At 48.3% G+C, this 17155-nt stretch overlaps 1 protein-coding gene across 1 annotated transcript in view; it reads left to right on the top strand.

Annotated features, from left to right (window-relative positions):
- TGM3 (transglutaminase 3) overlaps positions 1-12440 on the top strand; it is a 42578-nt gene extending 30138 nt beyond the window's left edge. The window contains 5 exon segments of the mRNA NM_001101848.1: positions 1567-1809; positions 5402-5710; positions 7979-8136; positions 11289-11422; positions 11791-12440. Coding sequence (NP_001095318.1) covers positions 1567-1809; positions 5402-5710; positions 7979-8136; positions 11289-11422; positions 11791-11938 — 992 coding nt within the window. The 3' untranslated portion in view covers positions 11939-12440.
- The last annotated feature ends 4715 nt before the right edge of the window (positions 12441-17155 follow it).

The raw sequence follows: 17155 nt of genomic DNA, 5'->3' as shown, positions 1-17155 counted from the left end.
CCTGCTCCCACACAACTGCCGCAAAGGCCCTGGCCCATGCCCGGTAATAGGGAAGAGTAACAGGTCCCCTGCCAACAGTGATTCTCCCACACAGCCTCTAGTAGCCCATCCCTCCCAGCACAGAAACCTTCCGTTTCCCTTTGCCTTGGGACTTAGCCCAGATTCCCTGGCTCAGCTCCAGGCCTCTGTGCTCATGGCCCCCAGCACCCCTCTCACCTTCTGGGTGTCCCCCGCCAGGCTGAGCTCTCCTTCTCACAGGCTGGCCCTTCCCCGCCCCTGATGGCCACTCTCCCATCAGATCTCAGGCGTTGGGCTCTCCAGGAACCTTTCCTCGTCCCTCCCCTGATCTCCAGAGCATTCTTGTCCATTACCTTCATTTTCAGTTGTTTCTTTCAAAGTTAAAAAAATTATAAAAGTCATATATGCATGGTTAAGAATGGTTAAAAAAAATTCAAATCATTCCAAAATGATTTACAATGAAAATGAAGTCTTACCCCCCTCCCTTGCTGCAACATCTATACCAGAAGCAATGAGATTCAGGGAATTTGGGTGTGAGGAGGGTAACTTCCAGATATTTTCTAGGCCACTATTTAAACTTCTCACTGCAACTCATTAGTGGTTATGAAATCAAGTTAATGGGTTGTGACCATTGTTTTAAGAAATGAAATAGAATAGCATGGAAAGAAGTGAGGAAAGGAAAGAAAAAGAAACTATCAGAGTGTATTGGACATTAAGAATAAGAATTTTCCTGTGGAATTTTTGTTTCAGGACCATATATGTGCCATGATGTAAAATCTTATTTCTAGAGATCATGGTAAAAAAAAAAAAAAAAGCTGAAAGTCACTGTCACTGTTTCAGGTTTATAAATGTGTGTTTGTTTTATAAACACAAATGGAATAATATTCTTCTATTCTGCTGTAACTTACTTTTTCATCTGGGCACTTCATGAAGAAAACTGTATCTGTGTATCTATACCTGTATCTACATCTATGTCCTTCCATCCACCCATCCATCTATGAATCTATCTACCTATCTGTCCATCTCTCTATGTGTCCACCCACCTACCTACCTAGCTGTCTGAGCTAGCTATGCTGAGTGCTCAAGAAGGGAGGTGATGGTCAGGGCTTGGGGGCCCAAAGAAGCAGGACATCTCTGTAGGCTGGGTTTGCAGAGAAGTCTTCCAAAATTGGGGGGTGATTTGGGAAGAATGATTTGCAGAGTAGAAAAGAGGCAGCCCTGAGCACAAGACAGTCAGACTTTCCTCTTTAGGAAACAGACTGAGGGCAGGGAGTTAGCACCAATTATGCACCTACAGAATGTGGGAGTGGGCCGTCTTCTGTGGAGCTGGAGTCTGACCAGAGTGCTATTGCACAAGATAACGGTAGCCCCAGAGGGTCCTGCTGAGTGCCCCAAGAGGAGAGCAGACAGTCAGGGTTGAAGGAGTTTGCGGTAGAGGCAGGGGAGCTGGGCGGTGGGGAGGGCCCCCAGAGAAGCAGGCTATGAGGCGGGCTGTTGCAGAGGGGCCTTGCTTTGGCACACATCCAACCTCTGCACCCTGGCCCCCAGGGGTGTTCCAGTGCGGCCCTGCTTCGGTGATCGCTATCCGAGAGGGTAATGTGGACTGGGACTTCGACATGCCCTTCATCTTTGCGGAGGTCAATGCCGACCGCATCACATGGATCTACGAGTCGAACGGTGCCTTGAAGAAGAATTCCGCAGACACTCACAGCGTCGGCAAGTACATCAGTACCAAGGCGGTGGGCAGCAACTCTCGCATGGATGTCACCGAAAAGTACAAGTATCCAGAAGGTAGGAGGGGCTTGGATGGGCTGTGCCACCCAGGGCCTGACGGTGGGAAGACAGCTTTGAGGCGGGAGAAGGAAAACTTGCTCATGCTCCTCCCGCTTTCTCAGCCAGCTGTGCCTGAATATTAGGATTGCTCCCTGGCATCTAATGCCCAGTTCCCCAGACTGTTTCCTGTGGGGACAAAACCATCAGGGGCAGACACAGTGCCAGCGGAAATGTGCTGAAGGACTCAGGCAGCTGTCAGTCTAGCTCGTCTCCAGCTGTGTCCCTTTGCCAATTGCACCATTAGGATGACAGCACCATGACTGAACATCACAGGGAGAAACATGGCCCCCACAGAAGACCCCCTAGGGTCTCTGTCAGTCCACTCCCCTTGCCTCTAAGAAGCGAAAGCAGGAAACATCCTCTGAAAAAAGAAATGGACAGTCCCCAGAGACATGGGGACTGCTTTGTCTGCTTCAGTGGGCTCCCTGAAAGCCAGATGAGGTGCAGACACCTCCTACACCATGAGGACAATGCCCGAGTCCCTGAAATCGTCAGCATCCACTTGAGTGCCGAGCCCCCTAAAGTCACCTAGAAGCTGGTAGGAGGCCACGTTTAACACAAATTACGTGTGTTTCTCTGTTTCAGAAGTTGCTTTCAGTGTTAGCAAATTAATATCTCTGAGGAATCTCAATAGTGACAAAATTCTACATTTGAAGGTGATGTTCATTTTAGAAATAGGCCGCAGTGAATTAATGCTTGCTCTAGCAGGCCAGTCGCTCCTTAATGGGATCGACGTGTCACTCTAAACGCTTTGGAATAGTTGCTTTAGCGGGTCCTCACTGCTGGTTCTGAGGTGTCAAGAAAAGTGCTCTTGAGAAGGTACCCATGTGCACCCTAAAGTAAACCCCACAGTTCGGTGCCCTGGATGGCTGCTGCTGCTGGCTGCCGTATACAAAAGAGGAGAGCTGAGCAGGGGGTAGGCTCCAAGTCCAGGTGGATGAGCTGCTGGGTGTGGGTCCTTTGGAGGCATCAGAGTAATGAGATTGGTGCTTTCCGTTAGACCCCAGTGTACCTCTGCGGCCCATTCCTCCCACTGGGGTCAGATGGCCTTTCTCTCAGTCAGTAAACATGTACTGAGACCTCCCTGAGTGCCCATTCATGCTCAACTCCAGGAGGCCAGGAAGCACCCTGCAGATGGGTGCCTGCCCCTCCAGAGCTCACAGGCTGGGGGTCAGGCTTGAGTGTGACAAGCATTCTCAAAAGTGTTCTGATGTAGAAACCAGAGTAGGGGCCAAGGAACTGATAACCCCGGGCAGGAGGTGAACTCTGCCCTACCCCTTATAGCTGTGCAACCTCAAGCACGATTCTTAGCATCTCTGATCCCTCACTTCCTCACCTGTAAAATGAGAAGAGCAAGGCCTCTCTTCAATGGGATTTAAATGAGCTAGTGTATAGAAAGTATCAAGGGCAGTGCCTGGCCCATAGTGAGGACTTAATAAATAGTGATGATTTTTATCAACTTGAACATCTGCAGCCTCATCGGAATGACCTCCCAAAGTGACTTTTAAAACGCACTGTCTATACAGTTGTGTGATTCTGTGGGGCCCCTTATCTGAGTGTTACACCTTAATTCCACTTCTTGAGGGCTCTGGCTGTCCCAGCCAAACCTCCTGAGCAATGAGGAGGGGCCACAGCCAGGTGGAGGGATCCCTGCCAGACCCCTGGCAATGCCCCAGCCCTTGTGTGACAGCAGGACTGATCACTCCACCTGTTGTTGCTCAGTCTCCTTTACCTAATGATGCTTGTGTCTGATGGCCGCAGGGAGGAAAAGCCCATAAAATGGGTTGCTAAGTATTTGCGCAACAGCAACACCAAAGGAAAAAACAGTAGCAGGAAGCTTAGTCTTGAGTAAGCCCGGCAGGTGACCTATATAGGTATCTAGGCTCTGAGCCTCATTGTGCAAACGCAACTGCTTCGAGGTTCTGGGCACAGAGGCTCAGCTCCCTGCTCAGCCGTCAGACCTGGGTGTGGATTTACAGCTCGGCTAGAGAATGGGAAGGCACCAAAAGGAACCCAGCCCACCAGGAGCGATCAACTCGGGTAATTTGGCTGCCTGCCTTCTTTTCAGGGGTGTGTGGGAGGAACTACTAGACTTCAGGTCTAAACTTCTGGGGACTGGCCCTCTTTCCACCCCTAATTCTCAGATTACCAACAACTTGGACCAAACACTCCTCCTCTTTAGGACCTTAACTCTAACATGATGTGCTTAGATGTCTTCGGGGTCTCTGCCAGTTGTTACATGTAACTTATAGGAAAGATTTCACTAAATGATAAAGTGCTTCTAATAAGTCATCTTAAAATTTCACAGGTTTGTAGGGGACGTTAGGGGCAGAAGGGTAAACATGGTCATTCTTCTTTCAGTATCTCTGTCCATGTTACTGGAAAGTCAATATCTTCGCCTCGTTAGTGGATCTATCTCCCAGTCAAGGCAAGGAGACTCATGTGCACTGTGTGGTCTACCCTGGCTCAGAGGCTTGGAGTTGGTTATCAGCTCTTAGTGCCCCAAGAGCCATGGTTTCTTGGCCACAATCTTGGCCACTTTCTGGGGACTGTTTATAGTATCACATTCAGCAGCACCCACAACAAAGGCTGAACCCATCCTGTGGTTCAACCTTTGTGTTTTTGAAACCTGAACTCTCTCAACAATTTAAACTAGTCATAACCTGGAACCATACCAACTGTGGGAAGTTCTTGTCAACTGACCTAGACAGAAGTTCCACTCTCTAATTCTCAAAGCATGATTAGAAATAAAACAGAATAACATGATAAAGTGGTTTGGAATTTTTTTCAGTGAGGCAATTCTAAATCATAGTTTTCTCACTTATGAACTCATTCTAATCTTTTTAAACTCAGGCTTGTTATTTTTTAAATTATCGGTTTGTTCTTTGGGCTTCCCTGGTGGCTCAGATGTTAAAGAATCTGCCTGCAATGCAGGAGACCTGGGTTCAATCTCTGGGTCAGGAAGATCCTCTGGAGAAAGGAACGGATACCCACTCCAGTATTCTTGCCTGGAGAATTCCATAGACAGAGGGGCCTGGTGGGCTACAGTCCATGGTTGCAAAGAGTCAGACATGACTGAGCAACTAACACACGCTTTGTTCTTTAAGTCTCACAAAGGAGCTTTTATTAAAAGAAAGGAGGGAAGGAGGAAGGAATGGAGGGAAGGAGGGAGGGAGAGACGGAGAGAGTGAAGGAAGGAAGGGATCTAACCTAATTAACCTAAGCAAAATATCAAGCTATGTATTTTATGCAGCTTTCCCTACAGCTCGATGGAAATTTGAGCTGATTGGAAGAGCTGGGCTGTGAGCCTCATGTTAAGGAGAATGAAATGGAGATCTGAGGGAGGTCAGACACTTGCTTGGAGGTCAGACATATGTTAAGGAGGGTGAAATGGAGACCTGGAGGAGGTCAGACACTTGCTTGGATTAGAATCGTTGCGCAAGCAGCAGAACCAGTGTTAGTTCCAGGCCACCTTTCCAGGCAGGGCACTGTTCTTTGTTCACGTTGCCACCGCATCTCTGAGATACTTCTCTCTTTTCCCACCACACAGGTTCCAGCCAGGAAAGACAAGTATTTGAAAAGGCTTTGAGGAAACTTAAACCCACAATGTCATTTAGTGCAACATCTGCAAGCAGCCTGGCAAGAGAGGAACGGGAGCCTAGCATCTCTGGGAGGTTCAAGGTCGCTGGTGTACTGACAGTGGGCAAAGAAGTCAACCTGATCCTAATGCTCAAAAACCTAACAAGTGATACAAAGACAGTGACAGTGAATATGACAGCCTGGACCATCGTCTACAACGGCACACTTGTACACGAGGTGTGGAAGGACTCTGTCACTAAATCCCTGAATCCCGAAGAAGGTAATTCAACCTGTAGGCTGCTGGGATGCCACACACTCATGGTAGCTGGTATTCTCTTGGGGTTGGAGAGTTCCTATTGGAACCAAATCAACTGATTAAGGAAGGAAACAGCACAGGGTGAGCAGTACAAGTGGGGGTGGTGCCAACCAAAATACTTTCATGCCCTGGAGGAGAAAGGAAGAGGACTTTGGCAGTTAAAGACAAACCACAATACCCCTTACATACATTTTGCCCAGTGTGCAGAGTGCTCCTTATATACTCTTATGTACTATCACATTTGACCTTCTACAAGAACAGATTTCAGCATTCCTTTTACAGAGCCAGAAACTGAGGCTTGGAGAGATTGTGATTCACTTAAAAGATTAAGTGTCATAGCTACTAGGTGGCAATGCCAGATCCTGGTCCTGGAATTCCTGATGTGAAATCCAGTGCCACCACCCATTTTCTCGGTTTTACTGCTGCGACCCCTTCCCCTTTCCAGCTCCCACCTTACCTTACCCCCATCCCACAATGAATCACTTTCCCGGTTTGACCCTAGAGGGGTTGCAATATACCACGAGGGCTTGAATTCCCACCAGTGTTCCCCCACAGCTGCCAGTGGGTGGGTGAAGTTCCTTGATTTCCAGTGACAGTGATGGGTTTTCTTGGAGGCCTGAGCTTCCGGGAGGAAGAGTGAGTTGGTTCTCCTGGGTAGCACAGATGGGAGGGGAACAAGATGGAGCAGAGAGAGGCTGGGGCTGTGGAAGGACTAGCAGGCAGGTGTGCCCAAGATGGCAAAATCCTTCAAGCTGTTATGGAAAGTCTAGACGTACAAAGCAGATTAATAAGGGTGGGGTGGCTATTTGCTTCACATAAGGAACTAATAAAAACTGATTACTTATACAGCCCATCGTTGAAAAAATTTTGTCTGCAGAAAAACTGAAAGCTATCACACCTGTCAGAGGCAGCATCCCCTAGCAACCTGTCTTCTGGCAGAACTGAGCAGAAATCTTCCCTATAACAAAAGCACCCGGCTGGCTGTTATTTACCTTCAAAGCTCAAGGGAAGAGCTATTTTTGTAGGACAAAAATAATTTATGTGAGGGAAATGCTTTTAAAAAAAACTGTACTTCTGCAAGAAGCAACAGAGTTAAATGGGAAGGCAGAAGGAAACAGGCAAAATGGTCTTGGAGTCCTGACGTCATCACCTACTCTCTGGATGACTCTGTTAAGTCTCCCTCCTTTCCTGAGCCTCAGGGTTCACTGTTCAAGGGAGCTGGACCAGCTGATGCCAGGGCCTGTCATCTCCATATTTGGGGCAGGCTGGGTAAATCCCTCCAGTGCTAAAAACAGAGACAGCTCCCTCCTTACAGCCTCACCTCAAGGCGTGTGTGACCTGTAGGTGCCGGGCACCCCCCAGCCACCTAGCATGACTGCATGAGGGAGGGGGAGACCACCCAGAGGCAGGCGAGCCCCCCACCCTTGCTTGCCCAGTGAGTCAGAGAGGGGCCTTGAAGCTTGAGAAACGGAGAAATGCTGGGGAAGGCCTCTCCATCTGAGGGGACCTTGTGACTCAGAGCATGGAGGTGGTAAGGCACCTGTGTTGTTAAAAGGACAAAGAGAACTGTGGGAAGGAACATTCTTTTGAGGAAGAGAGTGACACAGGGCCATACTGAGGGGTCTGAACTTTATTCCTGGGGCAGCGAGGGACCACAGGAGATTTTTCAGGTGACACAGAAGAGTGACATGATCTGAGGGGAAAGTGCTTCTAAAGCCCACCTGACTGGTGCATGCGGGTGACTTAGAAGCAGGAGACACCAGAAGTAGGGTGGTGGTTCCAATGCTGTTGCAATAGGATCCCAGGCTATACAGTCACCTGAGAGGACCAAGCTCTTACGTAGACAGCCCCTGGCTTCCCTTGCTAGTTATTATCATGCTATCATCATTACTGTTTTCTTTATTGGGCAATGAGTTAATACTCATATTCTTCCCTGCCCCTTAGATGGAAATTCGCCCTCTGATATTTACCAGGACAGGGAGGAAGTCTGAGCCCCCATGAGCTCCTCCTCCTGGAATCCGCCCAGCCAGCTGGCATCCTGGTCCCAGGGCCCCCGCTCTGCAGCTGGTGTGGAGCAGGCGGGTGTTCCCCCAGGGCCTGGTAGGGAAGATTCAGGCAAGCCTGGGCTCCAGGTACTCCCAGCCAGCCCACACTGACGCGGCTTGGCATCAGCTTTTAAGGTTTCAGAAGCCAACCCCACCTCTCACGCTGCTCCCTGGTTTCTTCTTCCAGAAATAGAGCACCCTGTAAAGATCGCATATGCTCAGTACGAGAAGTACCTGAAGGCGGACAACATGATCCGGACTACAGCCGTGTGCCAGGTCACCGATGAGCCTGAGGTGGTGGTGGAGAGGGACATCATCCTGGACAACCCCACCTTGACCCTTGAGGTAAAGGGATGCTGAAGGGGCGCTGCTCCATGCTAGTCCAGCCCTCCCTGACCACAGGGAAAGCCCTGTCTGCCGACAGGACAAGCATAGTGCCCAGCTCGGCTCCAGCCTCTACCAAAAGGATCAGCCAAGAGTTCTGCTCAGAGCAGTGTCCTTGGGAAATCCCAGTGGTCCAGTGGTTAGGACTCCATGCTGTCCCTGCCGAGGGTGCAGGTTCAATCCCCAGTCAGGGAACTATGATCCTGCCAGTGGCGCAGCAAAGCATGTCCTTGCTCCCTCTCTGGAAGGATCCACGGGCACGTTGCCCTGTGGCTTCTTTGGCTGCAGCTCTAGACCCACTGGGAATGCCAGCTGAGGAGCAGCTGGAGGGCTCTTCAGCTCACTTGCTTTGAACATCTGCTGTGTCCTGGGCTGTGCTAGGCTCAGGAATCACAGAAGACCTCAAGGTCTGGGTCCTGCCTTCAGGGAACCCACAGCCCAGCCCCCAGACACATTTGTAGGGCAAATCAGAAATGGGCATAACTCACATGCATCTCCTGACTCTAGACCCCAGAGTTACAGAAGTGAAGACTCTTAGAAACCTGGTCTCAAGCTTTCATGCCCTTCCATTTCACACATGAGTGAACTGAGACCCAGAGAGAAAAGAATTGCCAAATACTGCCAGAGCAAAGGCTAGACCTCAGGGCCCTTTCCAGGACATCTGGCCAGTCCATACCCAGCAGCAGCATCTTCCCAAGAGTTGATAATGAGGATGCCTCATTTTTGTGGCAGCAGGCTCTGCTTCCCAGGCTGCCTCTCAGGAATGCAGGCATGTGGGCTCTCAAAGGTCTGTGGGAGGCACTTGGAGCCACTCTGTCCCTTCCTCAGCACTGGTGCTGGAAGTATGGGGCTGACTCCAAGCCTGTCCCTACCCACACCAACCTCAGCCCAGGGTGGAGGCAGCCAGAGCCAGATAGCACAAATCTAGGGATGAGGGGCTGGCAGGCAAGGAGAGGCAGATGAGTGGATGAGGAAGATGGGTCTTCCCTTGGGACCCCATAGAGAGCTTCATGGGTCAGACTCCTCACAAATCTGCAGCACCATCTGCCCCAGCAGTCTAGACAGCAATTGCCTTTTTTGTTATTGCTGTTCCATCACAATGTCACTAGCATCCCTAGCCCCAGATTTCTAGAGTAACTTGTGACTGCCCTCGTCCCACTCTCCCTAAGCTACACCCCAGCTTCAGGGATTCCTGATTTCAGACAGAAGGCAGGGGGACCCAGGGCCTGCTCCTTGACACTAGCCTGAAATAGAGCTCTCTGGTTAACTGTCCTGGTTAGTCTGGGCTGTGCTTCAGAATGGGGGCCAGAGTGATCCATCATCTCCAAGGTTAGGGAGAGGGAGCCACCCCTGTTCTAGGCCCATCACAGTGGTTGTGAAACAGAAAGAGGCCCCTCCACGAGCAGGACCAAACAGAGCTTCTGGGCTCCGGGCTTGCCTTCTTTCCCACCCAGCAAGTTTTCATCCATGATTGTAGAAGCCGCCCCTGTTTCCTAGGGTGTTTTCAAGAAATGAAACATTCTGAGTGAAAGTTATCAATGTTTGATAAAGTTAGTTTCTCCACCATTATATTCCCTTATCCAGTATCCTCAAACTTGCTTATAGCTTTCTCTCTTTTTCAAAATTTTGCTGTACATCATTTAGATGTCCATATCAAATCAGCTTCATCTTTCAAGAGAATCTAACATCTTTTAAAAGGAAATCAGAATACACACAGCCTGGAAATTATTTAATCCTTTAAATAAATATCTGCTCTTTCTTCTTTAGGACATCTTTGTATGCATTTGCCCTTTAACACAACTTCTCCTTTACTTTAGACTTCAGAGAATCAAGATGATCTAATTGTGATTGAATGAATTAATGCATAGCTGACTCAGAGCAGGGCACATGGGTGATCTGTATGAGAAGATAATAATTTGGGCAACACCCTATTGTCTTATTTATGATTGGGAGTAGGCATTGAGGACTTTTGAACCAGATTATACAATCTTTCAAAGACTGAGGTCCTTCACATTGGCCTGTGACCTACTGACAATGTCAGACACAGGTTTCTGAAGTGGCTCTTATCCTCTTCTTTGGGTGTATGTATAGATTTAGGTCAACAGGATAGAGTGGTAAGCAGCCATAAAGAAAGGAAAACAAATATAGGAAAATCTCAAATTGAATATCAGTGTGAAAAATATGGCAACATTTATATATATTCTTGGGTCCCAATGGCATAAAATTATGCTTCACCCTTCAAATCATGTCATACACTTAAATGAGTTCCATGGGAGAAATTGTGATATAGACCATGGTCTCTAAAACTTTTCAGTTATGCACAAATTATTGGCAGGCATTGCAAAGTTTAGTAAGAAGAGAAAACGGCTCTGGAACCAGAAATCTCTCAGTTATTGAGTCAACCTGAACTGCAGGTTTATTACTATAAAAGGGTTGCAGGGAGAATTGGTGACAACAAAAAGGAAAACCAAATGAACACAAAGTAGCTACCTCTAGGGATCCTCAAAAGAAAAATCCACCCGTCACCTAGTTTCGGTTTCTGTTTCCAAAGCGCTTTCTTCTGCATCCATGATCTCATTTGTTCCTTCTAGTCCAAGGAAGGAGGAGGGGAGGGATGAGCCCTCTTTATCAGGGAGGGAGTCAAGGCCCAGGGAGGTGACGCATCTGCCCAGGCTTGGCTGCTTCTCAGCAGGAGTGCAAGCTTTCATCTTCAGGAGCAAACAGATAGTCCAGGTTGCTTCTCTGACCAGCCCCTGATAAAGGACCCTGTGCAGACCACATGTCTGGGAAGTGGGGGCTGCCCTTCCCAAGATGAACTGAGAAAGGGCCCACAAACCCAGCTGGGAAGTTAAGTGCTCTCAGCTGCTGCGACCTGCCGCCTCTCCCTCTGGGCTTGGGTGTCCTGTCTGTAGCCTGGGGATGACAGCAATTTCTTAGGAACCCCCTGCATGGATGGCACTGGCACTTAGGAGGACTAAACCAAATGGTGTTCCCTTCCTTTGTCCCCAGCGATATCTTTCCCATGACCAAGTCTCAGGCACCGCCCCATCGGCTTTCAAGGGCAGATGAGATGAGCAGTCTAGCCCTGACTCTGTCAAGCCCTCTCCCTGCAGGTGCTGGATGAGGCCCGGGTGCAGAAGCCTGTGAACGTGCAGATGCTCTTTTCCAACCCACTGGATGAGCCCGTGAAGGACTGCGTGCTGATGGTGGAGGGCAGCGGCCTGCTGCTGGGCAATCTCAAGATCGAGTGAGTCCCACACTGAAGGGCTGGTAGGGGATGGCGGGGAGGGGGTCAGAGGGACCTCCCCAAAGCCCCAGGCAGGGTAGACAGAACTCTGCTAGGCTCTGAACTTGGGAATCTGCCCATAGGGATGCACACTTGCATTTGGTTTAGGGGTTCACCAAACTTGAACTTAAGAGAAGTCCAGGTCTTCAGTGCTTGGAGCTGGTCCTTATATGTGGGAGCTCATGGGACTCCTACTTTCCCTGCTGAGGGGTCCCAGGGCTAAAGGGGCTCAATGACCCAGGGTGGCAGCTAGAGGGAGTTGAAGGAGCAGTGACCTTGACCAGAGCAGGACTTGAGGCCTCACACTGACTCCTGCCCTTCCCCATCAGCGTGCCAGCCCTGCGTCCCAAAGAGCGGTCCCGCGTGCGTTTTGAGATCCTGCCCACCCGGAGTGGCACCAAGCAGCTCCTTGCCAACTTCTCCTGCAACAAGTTCCCCGCAATCAAGGCCATGCTGTCCGTTGATGTGGCTGAGTGAAGGGCCCAGGTGGCCCCATACAAACTTGGGAACAAGCAGCAGGCAGGACTTGCCTGTGGAGTGAGCCCCTGCCATACTCACTATCCAGCCTGGGAAACTCACTCCGAACCCCAAGGCGGCCTGGGTCCGGAACTCCAGCCTCCAGCACACACCCCTGCCTCGCTCCCAGGCTGGGCTGGTTCCACCCTGGCCCATCACTTGATCACTTTTGCACGTTCCCTGAGCTTCTCCCCAATGCTGCCTAGTGTGTGAGCCCCATGCCCCTGCTCAGCCCTCATACCCTCAGTGTTGTGGGCACGGACTGGCACCTGACCCAGCAATTCTCCAAATGGATACTGGGGGAGAAGACGGTCTGGACTGTGTGCTGATCCCCAGCCTGCAGTTGGCACTTTCCTGCTCCTCCCCTGGGTCATTGTGGAGGTGCGGGGGATGATGGTTAGCCATCCATTGTGACACTCACAACTACCCTCAAAATAAATGTTAAAAAGAGTGTGATCACACAGCACTGACTCTACAAGACTGCTGCTTTGCCTAAGGTGGTGGAAAAGGAGACAGTGGGGCTGGGGCCATATCTTTCTGGAGGAGGGATGGCATTGGGGAAGCCGTGTTCTCCACATTCCAATATCCAAAAGGAGTGGGCTGGTTCCTTGTGGCTCCAGGTGCAAAACTAGAGAGACACTTCAAGTCAGTTTAGGAAACTGCACTAGGATGATGTCCAAAAATAGATTGACTGCCTTGGGAGGGAGTGACTTGTCTAGGCAGGTTCAGACATTGTAGGGCGAAGTGAACCCTTCCAGGACCCTCTATGGGCATCAGAGTGAGAAGGGACTTCAGTCTTCACTGGAACCTTCTGCAGAGCAGCTGTGGGTGGTGGCCCAGCCTCTGTTCACACTGGGCTTGCCCCAACTTGTGCCACACTCCTCCTCTTGCAGCCAAAGCAATGCTAACTCCACAGGAACCTTCTCTACCTTCACACATGCTCTCGTGGTTCCTCAGTTTGTGCCCCTTGAAATCACCCCAAGAAGATCCCATAGCCTTCCGTCACCGGTGCTGACTAACCTCATTTTGGCGATTATGGCTCACTGTTGGGACATAAGGGACCAGTCCCATCTAAACAGAAGCTTCAGCCTCACATCCAGCTCCAAGTTTCTTCCTTATTCTCAACTCAGGCCTGACCCAGGCTTGTAGGAAGCACTGTCCATGCCTTCTTCTTACTTCCTCCTTCTTCTTTTGTTGCTTGATCCATTAGAGTTGGAGCAGGGAGAGAGGAAATTTAGAGAAAAACCATAAAGTTCCATTTCACTGGTGCTGATGTAGTATGGCCATGGAAGCCCACCACATGGCTGGTATATAAATGCAGACTTTCTGCACTGTGTGTCCCCCCAGATTTGGGCCCCCCGAGTTCTGCCCTACCTCTAAGTGCACTGAAGTGCGGTCTTATAGTGATGGCTTGAGGCCAGTTCCATTCATGGGCTCCACTGCCCTGCCCCAGCTGCCTCCTCTCCCCCTTCTCGTCTCAACCTGGTCCAGCCTCAGCTGCCCAATTCAAGTTCCCCAGGTGGGCAGTCAGCGTCAGAATCTGTGTCCATGTTTGCTCCTGGTGTCAAGGAGCTCTGACCAGGGTCTGTTTCTGGTGTCTGAATGCAGCTGGGCCTCCCATTCTCTGCAGGACAGCAGGCTCCGAGCTGTGGATGGGGAAGCTCATCTCATCTCCTGAAGCTTTGCCCCTCTCTCAAGTGCCCCTTGGGGCTGGGCTCCAGTTCAGAGTGAGGAGGGGAAGGGTTAAATAGACATACTTCTGCTCTGGTTTCTATCAGAAACAAAGAAATCCAGAGGTTTCCATTTCCTCCCATCTCCATGAGGCCTGTCTCAGACCTTAACTCTATCAAGCATCAGCCAGTGTCTCCTGAGCGCATCCTTTCTGCCAGTCTCTCTCCAGGGAGATGAAAAACCAACAAGAGCATGACCCTGCCTTTGGGTTTCCATCCTCAGGGAAATTTCCTAAGGTGTGATGGGAAAAGTCCATGTAGAATTTCTAATCAACCCCAAGCACATGTGTCTTAGAGCTATAGCTAAATACCCCTCTGCAACTTGGCTTCTGAAGAATTTAACAATAAAACAACATAATAGCAGGCCAATGCCACAGCACCACATTTATTTCTGGTAGACTTAAAGTTAGAGGTGGTAGTGAAGTGTGAGATGCAGTGGGTCTGCTGGCTGAACCCCAAAATTAGGTGGTCTTGCTCTGTTGGATAGGATCTATGCTTAGCAACCACAGCAGGGAAACCCAAACTGCCAGGGTCCTAAACAGGATGGGCATTAATTTCTCTTGTATAAGAGCCAAGGGAAACAGTTAGGGGGACACAGGCTTCCTCATCTTACCTCACTGTCATCCTCCACGTGTAGCTTCCACCTACCGGTTCCAGGTGACTGTTACAGCTGAAGGCAAAAGCCACAGGCTGTCCAGCAGGAAGGAAGAAAAGGCAAATCAATGGGTACCCTCTTTCCCATCAAGGGGACAATCTGAAAGTCAAAAGTTTAAATTATACATTTTATTTCTGCAAACATCCTATTGTCCAGTGAAGCCAAAAGTGGGTTTTTTTGAAATGAATCACACTGATATATTTCTAGCCAAACTGACTGGGAAAAATTAAACAATATACAAATTACAAATATCATGAGAAAAGCTGCTGCTGCTGCTACTGCTAAGTCACTTCAATCGTGTCCAACTCTGTGCGACCCCATAGACGGCAGCCCACCAGGCTCTGCCGTCCCTGGGATTCTCCAGACAAGAACACTGGAGTGGGTTGCCATTTCCTCCTCCAGTGCATGAAAGTGAAAAGTGAAAGGGAAGTCGCTCAGTCGTGTCCGACTCTTAGCGACCCCATGGACTGCAGCCTACCAGGCTCCTCCGTCCATGGGATTTTCCAGGCAAGAGTACTGGAGTGGGGTGCCATTGCCTTCTCCGATGAGAAAAGCTACAGCTATTTAAAGGATATGGAGGCATATGTGAACAACGTTTTGTTAATAAATCAGGCAACTTAGATAAAATGAATTGCTTCAAAGACACAAACTATCAAAATTCATTCAAGAAAAGTAAATATTCTCTGTATCTATTGAAGAAATTGAAATTGGAGTGAACACCAGCAGGAACTGCTCAGGAGCCTAACCAGCCACAGAGCAGGTGGCTGTTTTATCAGTATGTTTTCCTGCTGTTAGTTATACAGGAAAGGATCCATTTTTTTCCATTTCCATGAATACATTTATGTGCTCTCCTCTTCTGAGAAACCTTCTCCATTTCCCTCCCAACTTGCTGCACCCAAACACAGTTGGCCTCTCCTTCATCTATGGCTCCCTTCACTGTGTCTTTTTAGACCACCTGGCTTAAAGTCATCTGGGTCATCTCTCCCCATCTTAGACAAGTACTTGTCATGGGCGAAAACCAGGTTTCCTTTAGCCCTGCATCCTCCACGCTAAGCAGTGTCTGGTGTAGATGAAGTACTCATAGATATTCACTAAAGACCAAAGAAGTGAATGATATTGTAGATGAATAAATGAATGAATGAATGAAGTGACCAATTGGAATCACTAAAAAAAAATGTAATATCTAACCTTCATTGAGAGGGTAAATCTGTAAGTTACTGTTCTAAGGATTTTTGAAAATCTATTGAGTGCTTTTTATGTGCCAGATATTGTGCTCAATATTTCACATCCATTATCTTACTGAATCCTATATACCATTCTTGAGTAGCAATCACTATTATTCTTATTTTTGTTCTTTCCCTTTCTCTTTAAATAGATTTTATCTTTTAGAGTAGTTTTAGATTCATGGCAAAATTGAACAAAAGGTACAGACATTTCTCACATATCCCCTGCTCCCACATATGCATAGCCTCCCCCATTATAAATATTCCTACTGAAGTGGTAAAACACTTTAGCATTCTTGCCTTGAGAACCCCATGAACAGCATGAAAAGGCAAAATGATATGACACTGAAGATGAACACCCAGGTCGGCAGTTGCCCAATATGCTACTGGAGAAGAGCAAAGAAATAGTTCCAGAAGGAATGAAGAGGCTGAGTCAAAATGGAAACAAAACCCAGTTGTGGACGTGACTGGTGATGGAAGCAAAGTCCATTGCTGTAAACAATATTGCACAGGAATCTGGAATGTTAGGTCCATGAATCAAGGTAAATTGGAAGTGGCCAAATAGGAGAATGGCAAGAGTGAACATCAACCTTTTAGGAATTAGTGAACTAAAATGGATGACCGGAATGGGTGAATTTAATTCAGATGACCATTATATCTACTACTGTGGACAAGAATCCCTTAGGAGAAATGGAGTAGCCCTCATAGTCAACAAAAGAGTCCAAAATACAGTACTTGGGTGCAATCTCAAAAAAGACAGGATGATCTCTGTTCATTTCCAAGGCAAACCATTCAATATCACAGTAATCCAAGTCTATACCCCAACCACGAGTGCAGGAAAAGCTGAAGTTGAACAGTTCTATGAAGACCTTAAAGACCTTCTAGAACTAACACCAAAAACAAGACATCTTTTTCATCATAGGGGACTGGAAAGCAAAAGTAGAAAAACAAGAGATACCTGAAGTAACAGGCAAGTTTGGCCTTGGAATACAAAATGAAGCAGGGCAAAGGTTAACAGAGTTTTGCCAAAAGAATGCACTGGTCATAGCAAACACCCTCTTCCAAAAACGTAGAAGATGACTGTAGACATGGACATCACCAGATGATCAATACCAAAATCAGATTGATTATATTCTTTGCAGTCAAGGATGGAGAAGTTCTATACAGTCAGCAAAAACAAGACCAGGAACTGACTCAGATCAGCTCAGCTCATGAACTCATGTGGCTCAGATCATGAACTCCTTATTGCAAAATTCGACTTAAATTGAAGAAAGTAGCAAAAACCACTAGGCCATTCAGGTATGACCTAAATAAAATCCTTTAATATTATACAGCAGAAGTGACAAATAGACTGAAGGGATTAGATCTGATAGACAGAGGGCTTAAAGAACTATGGATGGAGGTTCATAACTTTATACAGGAAGTGGTGATCAAAAACATCCCCAAGAAAAAGAAACTCTAAAAGGCAAAATGGTTGTCTGAGGAGGCCTTACAGATAGCTGAAAAAAAGAAGAGAAGCAAAAGGCAAAGGAGAAAAGGAAAGATATACCATCTGAATGCAGAGTTCCAA

Source organism: Bos taurus, chromosome 13, assembly GCF_002263795.3.
Source record: "Bos taurus isolate L1 Dominette 01449 registration number 42190680 breed Hereford chromosome 13, ARS-UCD2.0, whole genome shotgun sequence".
Classification (NCBI taxonomy): Eukaryota; Metazoa; Chordata; class Mammalia; order Artiodactyla; family Bovidae; genus Bos; species Bos taurus.
The sequence above is the reverse complement of the archived record's forward strand: the minus strand, read 5'-3'. Positions and strand labels throughout refer to the sequence as shown.